The sequence below is a fragment of the Camellia sinensis genome, chromosome 6, assembly GCF_055761805.1.
Source record: "Camellia sinensis isolate YWXY chromosome 6, ASM5576180v1, whole genome shotgun sequence".
NCBI lineage: Eukaryota > Viridiplantae > Streptophyta > Magnoliopsida > Ericales > Theaceae > Camellia > Camellia sinensis.
In genome coordinates, this window is record NC_138966.1 from 136,116,719 (window position 1) to 136,134,179 (window position 17,461).

Consider the following 17,461-nt stretch of genomic DNA (forward strand, 5'->3'; position numbering starts at 1 on the left):
TATCCTCAATGGTTTGTTGTTTAATGCATCACTTATGTCTTTGTTTTCCTTTCTTTCTTTCGTTGTTAAACCGTGGAGTTACACTTCTTGTATCAGTTAATGTTATTCAAATCAATCAATATGGGAGAATATGTTAGTATCAATAATACTACAAATTTAAATTTTTTATTTTGAATGTTATTTGAAAATATCAATTCTTGATTCTAATTCATTCCATACTTAAATTCCACATTAGATTAATTCAATTTCCATTACATAAGCGCATTATCGAGGGATAATTTTTCGGTGTCAATAAGATTTCAAGTACAAGTATTACATTTATTTTAAGGATTTTCATAGTATTACATTTATTTTCACTTTCTCTTTGCTGGGGAAATTTCTCTTAATAACTTTAGAAAAAAGTTAAGAATCATGAAATTTTTTTCATGAAAATAATCATAAAAGATTTATGATTTTTAGATTACCTTGATTACACTGCTGGAAAAATGACTTTTAGCGGCGTTTTAAAAACGCCGCTATATGTATGAAAAACGCCGCTAATTCATTTAGTGACGCTTATCACCAAACGTCGAGGACGCGGCCGTCGCTATAAGTTTATGACGCTTTAAAAACGTCGTAAAATTAGTATAGGCGGCGTTTTTACGTTTTTAAAAACGCCGCTAAATGCGATAAATAATGATAAAATGACGTCATCCAATATTTAGCGACGTTTTTAAAACGCCGTGATAGATTTTTTTATTTTAAAAAAATGTCTGTTGGCACTGTAGTGGCGTTTTAAAAAAACGCCGTTATAGCTCTTTTTTTTAAAAAAAAAATTGTTCTGAATCTGTTATATTTAACTAAAAAACATACCTTTAATAAAGCTGAAAAATAACAATAATATGAATAAAATTTTACAGCTACTTCAATATATTGACTAAATAAACATTACATGATTGTGTCTGAACCAAAATCAAACAACAAACACAATCAAAAAATAAAAAGAAAAAATAGATTAAGTCATTTGCTTGCACATGCAGATGCAATGGAATAGTCAAGCATATTACACATCATTACACTGCAGAATAGGGATTCGTATTCAATTAATCAAAATAGGTTCATGTACAACAAAGACAATTTTGAGCAGGATACATTCCCAAATCCCAGTCAACACAAAGGAATGCAGAGAGCCCGGTGAACAGTGGCGCTGACACCTTCTCCAACTTCTTCATGTAATTTGTAATTTTCTGCATTGAAAGGAAATTTGTTCTCTGACACCTGTTCCTGTTGAATTGCTTGCAATAATAATATCACCTACCTCAATCTGTAAGAGGTTATAGTTAAATGTCAATCATTAACTCTTTTTATCTCAGCAGAAGAAGACTAAATAATTTCAATAATATACAACTTAAATTTTAAATTTTCATGTACCTGCCAGTAACCATTTTGTGCGATTGGGGCAAAAGTGTGGTCACCCCTGAAGTGCCTTCAATCAACACCACCAAAGACAATCTCACCTCCTATCTTTGATTTAGGATCTCGATTCAGCCATAAAGAGAAGACTTGTCGGCTCACAAGACCTTGTTTAACCATGTTGTACCTGAACTCCCAGCAAAGTCTAGTTTCAATTTCAAGCAATATAAAGAAATCAAAGGAAAGAGCCAGCTAGAGAAACACCAATTTTTTTTTTTTTGGTCTATTTCTTCACTCATTTAGGCCTCGTTTGGGAACCTTCTTTTTTAGCCAAAAAGTCAAAAAGTTACTAAATTATCCAAAAAACCAATAACCCATACCAAAAAGTCAAAGATTCTCTTTTCTCTTTACTTTTTGCACATCTTTTCGTAAAAAGTCAAAAAGTCATCCCAAACATACTAGTTTTTTTTAATTCATATTTTAGCCAAATAGCCAAAAAGTTACTAAATTAGCTTGTTCCCAAACGAAGGCTTAGTAGCAAATTAGGGTGACCATGTGATGCCAAAACAGTCAAATTAACAATCAGTGACTAAAAGAACTATACCACACTGGTGAGACTTGCCCAACTGCAATGTCCTGAAACCCAAGTCCAATAATCCCATCAAATTGTGCAAGCAAGAACATAAATAATCCTTCCTTTGTAGCCTCGGTGAACACCTAAATGTCATGAAATCAATGTTGCCATGACATGAATAATAACAACAACAACAACAACAATAATAATAAGAATATAGTAATAACACAACATGAAATTTGATACAAACAATCACGCACTTGATCTTTGATGATAACATCTCCAACTCTCACATTATCTTGGCTGAAGAAGCCAAATATAGATCCAGAACCATAATGGATTTTGCAAGATGTTCCTATATCAGAATGGAACAAGAAACCTGATATTATGGTTCCATCAGCATGCACAACACCAGAATCTAGCTTTATTATGTATATAGGAAAAACATACAACTCTATGAGAAGTTTAACGAGTTTTTGAAAGTAATGTACCAATTTCAGTATATGTACTGGATAGCTTTGCCCTGTACTTAGAATGCATATAGCAAGCAATCTGCATGAAGTTATTGCATTATAATTTAATTTATAGATATATATATATATTACCCAAACCCAACAAGTGTTACAATTACAACACTAGGCACTCAAGTGGTAAAAAAAAAAAACTCACAGAAAAGTGGCATTTCGAAGATGGCACCCAAAGATTGGAACTGCCGGTATCAAAGACAACAGCAAAGTGTTGTGGAGGTGAACCAATGCCAATCTCTCCGTAATATTGGGTGTCCATAAAATTTTTCAAATACACCACATCATCTTTTAAATTGTCAACACAATTACTATTGGAATCGTTGCCCTTACCATTGGCATGGATAACCTCTCCTCTGATGATTGCTACGCCATATATACTGTTAAGGTCCAAATCCCGTCTCTTTAGACCAATTCTCACTAACCCGTCAGAGGAAACATTGAAACCAAAGATGCAAGCCAAATCCGATAAGCAGATGATAGTTAATAGAAGGGACTGTCTTGACGAGGGAAGAAATGAAAAGTCGAGGGAAAAGTATTTGGTTAGCTTTCTCATCTAAGCAGTGAGCAAACTAGGGATATCTTCAATATACAGCTCAATTGCAGTAAACAAACAAATGCAATTAATCTCACATTTCCAACCTAATACCACCATATTAGTAATCCCATCACTCAATCCCACCGAATTCATAATCATAGTGAACCTAATCCAGATATCAAACACAGCCAAAACATTATCGATCAATGTATCAGAAATGTAGGACTGTGCCCCAGGAAAAGTGGGACGAAAGTTGAACTGCATTAAGGCATTGGATTCAAGGCAGATGACAACATTGGTTCACTTTTTATTTAAAATTTCAGGGGGGAAAAAAATTCCAAGAGTCAGAGCCATATGTAATTACATTAATTTCACCCTTCTGTCTTCTATATTTTAATATTTATTTTCACTTTTGAAGACCTAAGACTAAATGGTGACATCTAGTGAGAAAATAATACTGATGACAAAAGTTAACAACAAGAATTGACTTCAGAAAAAAGGAAGGAAAAAGAAAAAAATAATAATCAGTGATTGGGAAAATAAATACATTATTCTGGTTCCACTTACCCAATTGACACCAATTCATTCAATCTCTGAAGATCCACAGGTTTCTTGAGGGGTGTCATTCCATAACGCTTTTGCTCATCTTTCTATTACCTTTACTACCCATTTTAAAGAAGAAAAGAAACAAGCAAAAAGCGAACAGAATTCAATATTTTACTTGACTCCACACATCAGAAAGTTTCTTTTTTTTCTTTTCAGAAATATTTTACCTCTAAAAGTTCGGTATCCTTGGAGTGAAGCTGCTTTGAACGCTTTCTCTGCATTGTACTTCCTTCTTTTTTCTCCACATACCGTTCATAAGCTTGATCAAGCATCTCTTCCATCTGCTCATCGTATCTGACAAGAGAATGCATCATTTAATTACAGTGGCATACAAAATATTCATCAAGCTTATGTCAAGTACAATGATGAGAGAGAATCACCTTCTGCGTTCTTCGTCAGAGTCCACATCACTAGATAAAGATTCCTGCTGCCTCTCACGGGTTTCTTCATTTTCACTATCTACCACATCTCCAGTTTCATCATCATATTCAGCAGTATCAACAGTCGCTAAATCTTTCTTGCCCTGAGTGTGAATAATACAAGAGGGTAAGTGAATGATGCCTCTCAAAAATTCAGTAAGACTCACTTTTTAAGGTTTTGTTGAGATTAACAAGACACAGAAATTGGCTTCAAATAGAATATGTGGGTGTCTTGTTCTTATTTTTTAATTGTCTCCATCCTAGTTTGGGGGGAGAGCACTAAAACCTAGGATACGTGGGGCACCAGTTAAATTGAAAATTAGCATGTTTGACACTTGTTGACATGACCCCCTTGTCTAATGCCTATTTGGACACTTTTGAAGAGAGTGGTAATTCTTAACTTCAAAAATGTCCACAACAACATGGGTCAATAATAAATCAAAAGAACAAGAAGTCCAACATTGAAAAGAAACCTCAGGTCTGAACTACAAATCATACAATGGCATATACCATAATGTAAAAAAAATAGTGCTTTCAAGTTCAATTTCTCACAATAAGTATCCTTTTTCATTGACAATGGCTCTGTCCAAAATCCCCAACTTGCTCTTGTCTTGGTTTGAGCGTTAAACTCAGCTAAATCATTTCTACGTATATTGTTCTTATCATTTCAAAACTGTTCAAATACATCAAATGATAAGGGTCCCAAGAATTCCTTGAGTGTGACATAACTTCAAAATATGTTCTGCATTGTGTTCTTTATATAATAGAATAGATAATAGGATACAAAATAATAAATAAAAATATCCGAATTTAAGGTTTGAAACCAACAATACAATTAATTAACAAATCATGATGAAAACTGACCTTAATAGAAGATAGAGAAAACAACTCATGATCAGTATAACCATCAGAAGTTGCATCCACTTGCATCCCCATTTTCTTTCGTGCTTTGTCCTGGAAATTCAAAATGAAGTGAATCAAAGCAAATTATCAGTAAAACAGAGTAAGTGACCGTCTTCCCACATTATATTGTGCATGTGGGGGGAGAGAGAGAGAGTTAAAACATAATAAAAGAAACAGAGAAAGAGTGGGGAAGGGAATCCCAAACATAGGCCTTGAACCTTAGCTAGTCTTTTTGCGAGAAGTTTCTTTGCTCGTTTCTTTTTATGATCCATAGCATTGGTCAACTCCTCCATTTCATTAAGTATTCTCTCATCTTCATTATCCTTATTATCATCATCCTTATTCTCATGCTCGACGTCTGTGGTTGTAGAAGTAGCCTTATTTGATGGGGACAGTGCTTTTCTTATACTGATACGCCACCTACAAAAGCAAAAACAAAGATAAAAACATCCATATAGTATCTTCATTACAAGTAGAATATGAGAACAAGGAAACTAAAGCCCCACTCTGTAGATCAAAACAAGGATCCACTAATGGAATCTATCATGTGTTCCATGTGCACGTAGCTAGATGCACCATCAATTGCATGTCATCACCAACAATAATTTATGGATAATGACATGTGCCTAAAATGCTTAAAAAACTGCAAATAAGATGATTCTTTCAATATTCACAGCCATACATGCTGATTCAGCATTTTGATGATACAGTCATCTAAGCAAATTGAGTACACCCTGTGATTAGGCAAAAATTCCCAAAGACTTACTTAGCAGAGGAATTGTAAATAAATGGCATTCAAGCTTGTCAAATTGGTCCCAATTGATTGATTGGGTAGTCAGAGTAATTTAACTCCATATCCTGTTTTTTTGTTTCGCTCATTACTGTTTTCTTGTTCCTAAATTCTGTCCATTGCTCCTAGAATTCTGATAGTTGAAGGACAACCTCAATGAATCTAAGTGGAGATATTTTTTACTATATGTTTCTTTCAAGCTTTGCCACCTTACCTTCATTTTAGGTGCTTCAAGCACAAAATCTGAATTACTTGGTAGAAACTCTCTTTTATTCCAAAAACAGTCCTACAACAAGTCTTATTGCTTCCAAATGTGTTTGATAATCCAAAAAAATAAGAAGAAATAAAATAAATGTGTAGTTTCAGACCAAATTCATTGTTTAATGGAACTTCTGTGAGAAAAAAAAAATATTACAATAGAGGATCACAGGTACTTTAGGTGCACAACAAGCACTACAATAAAACAAATCATAGTGTCAACCTTCAGATCATGTAAACAGATAATACCAAGTATATCACACAAAGAGGGTAAAAGAATGCCCACATGCAGATGTTAATCACTCACTACTAGTATGAAGAAGGGAAAGTGTTCCTTACTTCAAAAGATGCTTGAAGTCTTGCTTTCCCAAGACACGCAGATCATCACACAGAGTTTCAACCTGGAAAGAAAACAATGGGCCAAATAGTTAAACAACTGTGCAGGATAGCTAATCAGGAACTGAAACCCAGACACACACATGCACACTGAGTATACCTCCTCTGTTGTCAAAGTATGATCCTTTATAGGCAAACAAGCAGGATCCTTGAAATCGATAGATGTAACTGAACCAAGAATCTCAAGAGGACTGTCAGACCAAATAAAATCTGCGGCAGAACAAACCTTCCTCAAAATTGACTGCCCATCTTCATACCTAAAATGAGCAAGTAGTAAGCAAAAGCCCTTCTATTGACGCACATTGACAGAAATTCACATTAAGATGCACACAGGCATTTAACAATAAATAAAACAATGGCCTAAGCCTTTGTTATATCATTGTCAACAACCACAACATGTATGTCTCATAAGCACATCAATTCTGACAGCATAAAATCGTGCCACAACCCGCAAAGGCAGTGACCTTATCTTTCTATACAGTGAAGAAGTAAAGCTCGTGATTCTCATGGATATATGAGGAAACTGACAGATTTAATGGCACATATAGAAATGTCACGGTTCAAGGAATTACCCATCACGGTGTCTCTTTTGCTTTGTTCCTCTAAGTACATCCACCACCTGTGTCAGGGAAAATCTGAAGTTTAATATCATGATTCATGAAACAACAAAGTACACAAAGGAAAGCATACAAGGCAGGCGAATTTTTTTCTGAATAATTTATATCAAATTACCTTTGGGGGTTCTTTGCCTCCCTCGAAGAGATGCTTCACATCAAGAAGACGGGGGTCAATCTTTGAAGGGGCCTTATACTTGAAACCTAGAATATAAATCTCAGCAGATGTTGAACGACTGGCCGCTGGTTTATCCACTTCAACCTTTTCAAAAAGCTGCCAAGAAAATTCCAACATCAGTGTCTCGTCCATCTACAAGGTCTCCCCAGGACATTTTAATGGGGAAAAAAAATCATCACCTGTCTAAGGCAGTAGAGGACAGCACTGTAATCCTGAGATCTGAAAACCTACAACATCCAATCCAATAATTAGTACTCCACGCTGCGGCAAAATGGAGACTCAAATCACCTCAAATGAAATGGAAAGAGACACAACTTCCAAAACCAATACACGGGAATTGCTCTAAATTGGGAAAAATAAAAAAGAACAACACGTTTAGATTGAATGATTTGGAGAGAAATTAATAGATTTCTCTTGGTCTCAACAATCTGTTTAAAGGAAAAATAAACCATTAGCACTGGTGCAAGTAAATTTAGTGACAAAAATCAACTTTTTTTTAGCCATGACATCATCCACAAGAACTTTAATGTTTGGTTAATAAAAAAATAAATTTGTGCCCGCATGAAATAAAAATGTTTAAAGTGAGTACACCATAAAAAACCAAATACAATGAAAACAAATCCATGTCTGAATGATAATTATTAAAACAAATCATCTTGCATTTACTTTCAAGACATTGATCGACAACATAATTCAATACCGAGAATGGTAACCAACATTATCAGAAGAGAAAGTACACAGAGCAAACCTTGGGGTTTCTGAAGATGTCATTTGGATCATTTATCACAAACCAACCAAGTCGCCAACCAGGGACTATCCATCGCTTTGATAAAGAGCCAAGCGTGGGAACTGGAACAACTGAACCAAAAACTCCCATCGGCACAAAAGGATTAGCCCCAAAAGCAAGAAGGCCATAAACTTCATCAGCAATTACAAAAAATTTTAGCCTTTTTGCAGTTTCAGCAATCTAATTGCAATAAATCAGTTAATAGAAAACCCAATGCTTATTGTAACCATAAAACCAATTATGAAGTGAAGAATACCTTCTTCAAATGTGGATAAGTATAGACATTGCCACATGGATTCCCAGGATTTATGATTACCATTGCAGCAGTGTTATGGTCTGCAAGAGCTTCGACAGCATCAAGATCAACTTCCCAACCCTTTTTGGGAAGAAGATCAAAATGCCGAACTTCAAGATGTCTAAAAGCAACACAAAGTTCGTAGATTGGGAACCCTGGCCTTGGAAGCAAAATATTCACTCCCGGGCGAGCTAACATTGACAATGCCACATCAATAGCTTGAGTGCAACCAGATGTGACAAAAGCATCGTCGGGTGATAACTTGTAAGGGAGATCATGTGACAAATATTCGGCAATTGCCCTGTTTAAAGAAAAAACAAACAAAATGAACATAAAAAAATCCCATTTTCAAATACCAATTCCACCATTCCAAACAACTTGTTAATGAATGCAAGCTAGTTTCATGTATTTTAATACCCAAGTCAGCTTCTTCTATAGAAAAAAAGTAAATTGAAATTTACTAAATATCTAAGGACTCTAGAATTATGTGAAAGATATGTTATGATGCATGAAGAATATTTCAAGGTCTGAGTCTAGAAGAGTCTTATGTTAAGTATAATTAATGAAGAAAGCCACCATGAGAGAGCAGAAATGAAAAGCTTAACAAGGTTTATTGTAAGAAAAAATTCAGTCACAATACAAAATTTTCCAACAGTAATACAGAACTAGCCCAAAATTTCAAACATCTTCTGTCTCTTTCCTTACGGACCACATTTCAGCAGATTGATTTTTTTGGGTGGAGGAAAGAGCTTTCTCCTTTCCTTTCCCTACTCTCCTCCTTAATCTTTTCTATCATATGGAGGAAACCTTCCCTTCCCTTTCTATCACAAGGCTAGATTAAGAAATCCCAGTCTAGCAATTCGACAGCAAGTATTAGAGAGAGGGGAATAGATACATTCATAATTGGTATGAAATTAATAAACAGAGGACAAATAATTGGTATGAAATTATTTTTGCATTAATTAATGCCGAACCCAGCATAAAATTTTAGATTAAGAAATTATTGTTTCGAATGAAAATTTTTAATGAGAAATTTCAAATCATAAACATATATTTTCGAATGAGAAATCTCAGATCTGAAACATGTGTTTTTGAATAAGAAATTCCAGATCTCAAACATATTTTTGAATGAGAAATCTCAGATCCGAAACATATGTTTTTGAATAAGAAATCTCAAATCCCAAACATATTTTTGAATGAGAAATCTCAGATCTGAAACTTAAGTTTTGAATGAGAAATCTCAGATCTGAAATCTTAAACTTATGTAAACCCTAGGAGGAGAATCGCCGGAAGGAAAAGCTTGAGAGAGAGAGAGAGAAGAATACGAAATTGAGATTGTAGACGATGGTGCTCACCTTAGTCAACGGTGGTGATGGTGGTGGCGGTGGAGCTTCAAAATCGAGAGAGAGAGAGCTTCGAAATCGAAATCACTTTGAGATTGGATCTGAGATGAAACCGAGCTGAAAAAGGTTGAATCTTAATCTCTGAGACTGAAGGGTTTAGTGAGAGAGAGAGAGAGCGATCGAGTGAGTGAGAGATTTGAGGGATCGAGTGAGTGAGTGAGAGATCTGAGATGAAACCGAACTGAAGGTTTCCAGATTCAAAATGAGGGCCTGAAGAGAGAGACAGTGAGAACGGTTCTGATAGCAGAGCTAAAAGAGAGGGAGGAATAACATTGTAACACATGTGAAGGCGTTAAAAAACGACTTCTATTCCTTAAACGGTACCGTTTTAATTAAAACAAAAGGTGACGTTTATGAAACGTCGTTAAAGGTTAGAAATAGTGGTGTTTATAAAAACGTCGCTAAATAAACGCCGTTAAATTCTATATTTCTTGTAGTGTTAGTGTGTGGTGCTTTATTCTAAGTGTAATTCAAAGATCACAAAGCTTTCATGATTATTTTCATGAAAGGTTTTTCATGATACCTAACATTGTGATAACTTTATGGGAACTTATTTGTAGGAGTTAATAGGTGAATTTGTTATTCAATAGTTTATATGATAATTAATGTGTTTTTCATCAAACACTATTAAAAAACATCATTAATTATTAATTTTTAGCGACAATTTAAAAATTGTCATAAAAAATGCCACTGATTATAAGTTTTAGTAACAATTTAAAAAACTTGTCACAAAAAAATGTGACTAATTTTTAACTTTCAGCAACAGTTTAAAAAAATCGTCACAGAAAATTTTTTCTAATTGTAAGTTTTAGTGACAATCTATAAAAATTTTGAAAAAAAGTCACTAATTATCAATTTTTAGCGACGATTTTACTAGGACTTATTTTCAATAAAATTTGATGAAAATTAAATCTAATTATTGGAACCTATTGGTAGTTTACCCTTTATTTTTAAGGATAAATTACAAATACACCTCTTGAGATTTATTTAAAAATAAATTTCTCTTTCTAGTTTGAAAAATTACAAATATCTCTTTGTTATAATTTTTTATTTAATTTAATTAATTGAAAAAATAAAATTCTCAATTGTTCTATAATGATAAAATTACCTTAATTATTAATTGAAACAAATTTATTATATTATTAAAAATTATTAATTGATTTGATGATTTATCAATGAAAGGGTCATTTGTTATGAAATTAAAAACTTTCGAGGATGGAATGTAATTTCTAAAATCAAATGGATAAATTATATTTTAAGCAAATCTCATGAGTGTATTTGTAATTTACCCTTATTTACAACACAAAATTCAAATTATAATACTATAACTCCATAATTACGCTCATTTTTGTTGTAAGTTGAAATCACAATGCAACAGTACCCATTTTTTAATTATATTTTAAGAAAGTGAGCAAATATTATAAATAAAAAAAAATTGTAAAATATATTATATCAGAAATGTCAAGGATCCTAAAAAAACTACCATTGCTCCTACCATATCATTCATATTCTCTTCATTATATCATTTCGTTATATTATTTAATGATTGTGAAAGGATACGAATTATAAAAAAAAAATATTTAAAAAATTTGTGAAAGAACAATATCAATAGCTAATATATATATATATATATTAAATATTTAATTATGAAATAAAGGTAAGTTGACATTTTCATTACAAGGTACACCCCTAAGAGCATCTCCAACGGTAATAGGCATTTTACCTATCTAAACATTACTATAAAGTATATATTTTATTTTGTCTATCAACTATTTCATATTTCTTCTCCAACCATGCTCTTTATTTTAACTATTCATCTAACACTTTGCTTGGTTAGAGTTTTCAAAAAATACTTTTTAAAAAATTCTACTTTCTTGTTTTTCGTATTTTTTTATTTTTATTGAATTTTTTAAATATTTTAAGTATTTTTTTTTAATTTTTAGACATACCTAACATAAATATACCTAAAAGTAAAAAATTTGTGAAAAAAACCTTTCAAAAATTCACTAAATACCAAAAATATACAATAAAAAAAAAGGAGAGAATTTAGTACATTATTTATATTTTTATGTATTTATTAATTTTTTAAAATATTTTTTCACAAATTTTTTACTTTTTAGATACATCTAAGTAAGGTGCATCTAAAAAAGTAAAGAAAATGTTTAAATTTTAAAAATATTCACTAAAAACAAAAAAATGCGAAAATCAAAAAACTTAGTTTTCAAAAAATTTAATTCAAAAAACTAAAACCAAACACACTGATTAATTTTATAAAATGTCATATCAGCAACAAAGATGGAGGAAAATGATCTTAATGATTAAATAGATTTTGCCTAACTTTAAAGGTTAGCTATGATAGGGAGTAGTTTGTATCATGCTGCTGTGCATCACATGTGATTGTATACCTGGGTTAGTTAGAGAGAGAATAGGTGGTTAGGCAGTTATATAGTTTGTTACATAGATATATATAGTTATATACATATGGTAGCTAGTATATATAACGCTCTTCAATGTAACTGATTGATTAAGATGAATGAATAAACTTTGAAGTTCTTCATGGTATCAGAGCCCTGTTAAGCTCCATCGAGCGATCAATGGGTTCCTCTACAGAATCTTTATCTTCTTCTTCTTCCATTCCGCCAAATCTCAACATGCTGATTTCAAATCTAAGTTCTCTTGTTACCATAAAGCTTGATAGCACAAATTTTATCATCTGGAAAAACCAGATGCAAATGCAGAGGTTCAAGTTATATAGTAATAAAACTTGCGGTGCCTTCTATACTCAAGATCGCCCATATGTAATCTTTTGATATTCTCAGTGGGGTTTGTTGTTTAATGCATTGCTTATGTCTTTGTTTTTCTTTCTTTCTGTCGTTGTTAAACCATGGAGTTACACTTCTTATATCAGTTCATGTGATTCAAATCAATCCTATATGGGAGAATTTGTTAGTATCTGTTAATGTACACCTCCTACACCACTAAAACCTACCACTACCACTACACACCTCCACTACTCCTCACCCACTCCACCTACCACCTCCACTTTACCTACTACCACCACCCACTCTACACCTACTACTCCCAAAACCTCTCTATATATAGGACTTGTAATATACAGATACAAATAACAATACAACAATCTTGTAATCAATCAATCAATAATATACATCAGTTTATTTTACATGGTATCAGAGCAGGTTTAGAACCTAATAGTTTCGCTTCCCCGGCGGGCGGCAATCTCGCCTTGGCCGCCCGCCGGACCTCAACCTATTCAGCTTATTTTCTACACATGCCTTCTCTCTCTCTGTCTCTCTCTCTGAAAATCCATATCAATTACTTTAAAGTTGGTTTTTTCGTATCTCGCTTTACCTTCCTCAGCAAGTGCCTTGGCGAATCCTTCTGTGGTACCAGTCTGCTTTACCTTCGTCTTTCCGTCATCGACCTCCGGTTCCAGCTCCGGCTCCGTCGTCACCATCAGAGGTTTCAAAGGCTCGGCCATCTTGGAAGACTTCTGGCCGGCCGATCGCTGCCACACCAGCACCACCACGCAGCCGATCAGCACCGCCACTGACGTTGTGAGAATCATCAGTAGCTCCCGATTCTCCACCAGCGCCGCCAGAGGCGAATCGCCGGAGCCCGACAACACGTTCGATAGGAGGTCCATGCTCCATCCCTAGCGTTGTTCAATCCGGACAAAATCATACTACATCGATAGAGAGAGAAAGAGAAGGATATGTCGTCGCCTGACATTAATGGAATGATGGACAACTCGAAGGAGCTCGATCGGTTAAGGAAAGAGCAAGAGGACGTTCTCAGCGAGATCAACAAGATGCACAAGAAGCTCCAAACAACTCCTGAGGTGGTTGAGAAGCCTGGTGATAATTCCTTGGCACGGCTTAAGATGTTGTATACACAAGCCAAAGAACTTTCAGATAGTGAATTGACTGTTTCGAATCAGTTATTAGATTCCCACCTTCCTCTTTTTCAGCTTTTTCTTTATTTTTTTCATTCTAAACTATTTTCCCACCGCCCCACTCCAACCCCGCATCACCTTTTGTCCCCCTCGTTTCTTTTTCTTTTCATCTTATCCACCCCCAGGTCACATGCTTTCCATTACTTTTTTATTATTATTATTATTATTATTATTATTATTATTAAAAAAAAAAAAAAAAAATGGAGACTCCAATTCCGACTGTCCTCTTCTTCTTTCTCTTATCTCTTCTCGGGTTGCATTTTCAAAGGAAAAGCTGAGCATACACAGCACCCCACTCATCACCTTTTTTATTTTTTTACTTTTCTTCTTTTATTTCTTTATTTTTTCTTTACATCACTCAATCTCCCTCTCTCTCCTCTTTTCTCACTTTATTTTTTCCCACTCATATTTTTTTTTTGGTTCCATCTTTCCACCCACGCATGTTTCCCACTTTCTGCTTTCTCCATTCATATTTTATTTTTATTCTTCTTATTATTCAAAAAAAAAAAAAAAAAAAAAAAAAAAAAAAAAACAAACAACCAAAGAGGAAGAAGACGAACTGCAAACTCCTTTTATTTATATCGGGCTTCACCCCGATCACCATTTTACACAAAAAAAAAAAAAAAAAAAAAAAAAAAAAAAACACAAACACAAACACAACAACCACACCCACAGTGGGATTTTTCTTCTTCCTTCTCTACTCTGCCGCCGGTCTCTTCTTTTTTCCTCCGTCCTGGCCAGCCCTTGCCGGTGTTGCCTCCGTGTTTCCCACTCCACTGGGCATGATCAGTACTCCCTGCTCCTCCACTGCAGCATATGGCGGCCCTCCAAATCGGAACATCACGGTGGCCTTCCGCTTCAGCTCCTTGTTTTCTGCCCTTAGCACGCTTATCTCTGCTCGCGCATCCTTATACATGCGTTGGAGCAGAGCCAGCTGGGAGTTTAAATGCTGCACCTCATTTGTCCTACTCTGCAGTCGGTTCGACAAGTTTGTGACCGCCGTCATGCTTTCCACACATGCCTTCAGAGTATACTGATTGGCCTCCACATCCGTTTGCACTGCCATTTTTTGCTCCACCGACTGCATCGGAAAGTTCAACGGAGCAAACCCAGTGGTGTTTGGTTGAGGTTCACGGGACACCGCACCTGCTATCTCTCTTGTGGACTCGTTGAGGTCGGGAAAGAGAGTAAGTAGACCACGGGACGACGAAGCCATTTTCTCTCGCAACAGAGTGTTACAGACTCTCTCTCTCAGCACAACAGTGTTACAACCTCTCTCTCTCAGCACAACGCAGACTTCTTCAGAGGTTTCTCTCAGTTTCTTGTCTGAGCCTCTGCCTCGGCCTCAGCTCCGTCTTGGTTAAATAGCCGAGGCAGCCACGCGCATCGCGCGCCTCTTCTCGCCGACAAACTGGCACGCCTTTTCATGGCACGCCTTTTGATGCATTCGGGCACGCCTTTTAATGGCACGCCTTTTGAGGGTGCGGGCACACCTTTTGAGGGCACGACTTTTGAGGGCTCGATATATATCTACATGTATATTTTTTTTGGGCAGCCTCTCTACACACTCATACAGTGTCTTCTACACCGGTCAGCTTTATCCATCCCTTTGTTTCAACCTCAAATAGGTTTCTATCTTTACACCTATTTGAGTTTGAGGGGGGGTTATACACAGTATCATGTATAAGTCGCTCATGCGCGCACTCCCTAAGTCGCCCCCATGGCGCACTCCCTAAGTCGCCCCCTTGGTGCACCACCACAAGCTGCTACAACGGTCCGACATGACCCCGTAAACTGTCCTGCTTCAACGGTCCGACATGACCCCGTAAACTGTCCTGCTACATCGGTCCGACATGACCCCGTAAACTGTCTTCTACAACGGTCCGACATGACCCCGTAAACTGTCCTGCTACATCGGTCCGACATGACCCCGTAAACTGTCCTGCTTCAACGGTCCGACATGACCCCGTAAACTGTCCTGCTACATCGGTCCGACATGACCCCGTAAACTGTCTTCTACAACGGTCCGACATGACCCCGTAAACTGTCCTGCTACATCGGTCCGACATGACCCCGTAAACTGTCTTCTACAACGGTCCGACATGACCCCGTAAACTGTCCTGCTACAACGGTCTACTACAACGGTCCGACATGACCCCATAAACTGTCTTCTACATCGGTCTGACACGACCACACAGTGTCTGCTACAACGGTCCGACATGACCCCGTAAACTGTCTGCTACAACGGTCTGACACGACCATACCGTGTCTCCTATCCTGTTTTATTTTATTTATCAGTTTATTTTTTCTGTTTTGTAACTCTCTCCAAACTCAAGTTGGTTTGTGTCTAACCTCCTTGAGTTTGAGGGGGGCTGTTAATGTACACCTCCTACACCACTAAAACCTACCACTACCACTACACACCTCCACTACTCCTCACCCACTCCACCTACCACCTCCACTTTACCTACTACCACCACCCACTCTACACCTACTACTCCCAAAACCTCTCTATATATAGGACTTGTAATATACAGATACAAATAACAATACAACAATCTTGTAATCAATCAATCAATAATATACATCAGTTTATTTTACGTTAGGCAGTTATATAGTTTGTTACATAGATATATATAGTTATATACATATGGTAGCTAGTATATATAACGCTCTTCAATGTAACTGATTGATTAAGATGAATGAATAAACTTTGAAGTTCTTCATGGTATCAGAGCCCTGTTAAGCTCCATCGAGCGATCAATGGGTTCCTCTACAGAATCTTTATCTTCTTCTTCTTCCATTCCGCCAAATCTCAACATGCTGATTTCAAATCTAAGTTCTCTTGTTACCATAAAGCTTGATAGCACAAATTTTATCATCTGGAAAAACCAGATGCAAATGCAGAGGTTCAAGTTATATAGTAATAAAACTTGCGGTGCCTTCTATACTCAAGATCGCCCATATGTAATCTTTTGATATTCTCAGTGGGGTTTGTTGTTTAATGCATTGCTTATGTCTTTGTTTTTCTTTCTTTCTGTCGTTGTTAAACCATGGAGTTACACTTCTTATATCAGTTCATGTGATTCAAATCAATCCTATTTGGGAGAATTTGTTTTTTTTTTTTGATCGGCAATGGGAGAATTTGTTAGTATCAATAATACTACAAATTTAATTTTTTTATTTTGAATGTTATTTAAAAATATCAATTCCTAATTCTAATTCATTCCACACTTAAACTCCACATTAGATTAATTCAATCTTCATTACACAAGTGCATTGTCAAGGGATAATTTTTCAGCGTCAATAAGATTTCTAGTTCAAGTAATACATTTATTTTAAGGATTTTCAGAGTAACTTTATTTTCACTTTCTCTTCGCCAGTGAAATTTCTCTTGCTTCTAGATTGATTTTTGTCCCGTTATGGGCGAGTCTCAGCGTGGTGGTAAAATTGTTCAATTGCAAAATCAACCTTATAATTTCTAAAGACTACTTAGGCTCGTTTAATGAGTGTTTATTTTAGTTTAAAAGTTAAAAAATTATTAAAAAAATTAAAAAAATTCATAATTTATATCAAAAAATTAAATATTTTCATTTCTCTCTACTTTTTGTACATTTTTTTGTAAAAAATTAAAAATTCATTCCAAACATACTAATTTTTTTTTATCTTATATTTTAGTCAAAAAGCTAAAAAGTTACTAAAATAGTCTATTTCCAAACGAGGCCTAAGCCTTCGTTTGGCATTCCAATCTTGGGTTAAAATAGTCACAAAATGATAAAATAAGCTAAAAAGTTGATAAAACAAAATGTTA

General features: G+C 35.3%; 1 protein-coding gene and 1 long non-coding RNA gene across 10 annotated transcripts; one reads left to right on the plus strand and one right to left on the minus strand.

Annotated features, from left to right (window-relative positions):
• Nucleotides 1-882: 882 nt before the first annotated feature.
• Nucleotides 883-10,116, minus strand: LOC145792914 (adoMet-dependent rRNA methyltransferase spb1-like). Of its 9 annotated transcripts, none has more exons than XM_082874803.1 (18): nucleotides 9,630-10,116; nucleotides 8,236-8,575; nucleotides 7,941-8,159; nucleotides 7,372-7,419; nucleotides 7,133-7,288; nucleotides 6,973-7,019; nucleotides 6,501-6,657; nucleotides 6,344-6,405; nucleotides 5,175-5,376; nucleotides 4,918-5,007; nucleotides 4,015-4,157; nucleotides 3,802-3,928; nucleotides 3,596-3,685; nucleotides 2,458-2,518; nucleotides 2,227-2,321; nucleotides 1,997-2,109; nucleotides 1,411-1,579; nucleotides 883-1,303 (listed from the first exon to the last, which is right to left on the minus strand). In XM_082874803.1, exons 2-13 carry the CDS (start codon nucleotides 8,470-8,472, stop codon nucleotides 3,671-3,673), a joined length of 1,503 nt encoding a protein of 500 aa, XP_082730929.1. In that variant the 5' UTR covers nucleotides 8,473-8,575; nucleotides 9,630-10,116; the 3' UTR covers nucleotides 883-1,303; nucleotides 1,411-1,579; nucleotides 1,997-2,109; nucleotides 2,227-2,321; nucleotides 2,458-2,518; nucleotides 3,596-3,670. The 9 variants fall into 9 exon arrangements, with proteins under 9 accessions (XP_082730929.1, XP_082730932.1, XP_082730928.1 ...); XM_082874806.1 differs by having other exon boundaries at nucleotides 3,596-3,690; XM_082874802.1 differs by lacking the exon at nucleotides 2,458-2,518.
• Nucleotides 1,557-3,612, plus strand: LOC145792915 (uncharacterized). The gene is made up of 2 exons (XR_014333107.1): nucleotides 1,557-1,695; nucleotides 1,928-3,612. It is a non-coding gene; the product is annotated as an uncharacterized LOC145792915 (long non-coding RNA).
• Nucleotides 10,117-17,461: the final 7,345 nt, after the last annotated feature.

What these genes read in the sequence shown, in the direction of transcription:
- LOC145792914 (XM_082874799.1), bottom strand. Translation starts at nt 8,472, where the DNA reads ATGTTAGCTCGCCCGGGAGTGAATATTTTGCTTCCAAGGCCAGGGTTC. An exon ending in TCGCAAAAAGACTAGCTAAG is followed by an intron (nt 5,008 to 5,174) that starts GTTCAAGGCCTA and finishes TTGAATTTCCAG; the next exon opens with GACAAAGCACGAAAGAAAAT. An exon ending in AGGATACCGAACTTTTAGAG is followed by an intron (nt 2,110 to 3,801) that starts GTAAAATATTTC and finishes CATGACATTTAG; the next exon opens with GTGTTCACCGAGGCTACAAA.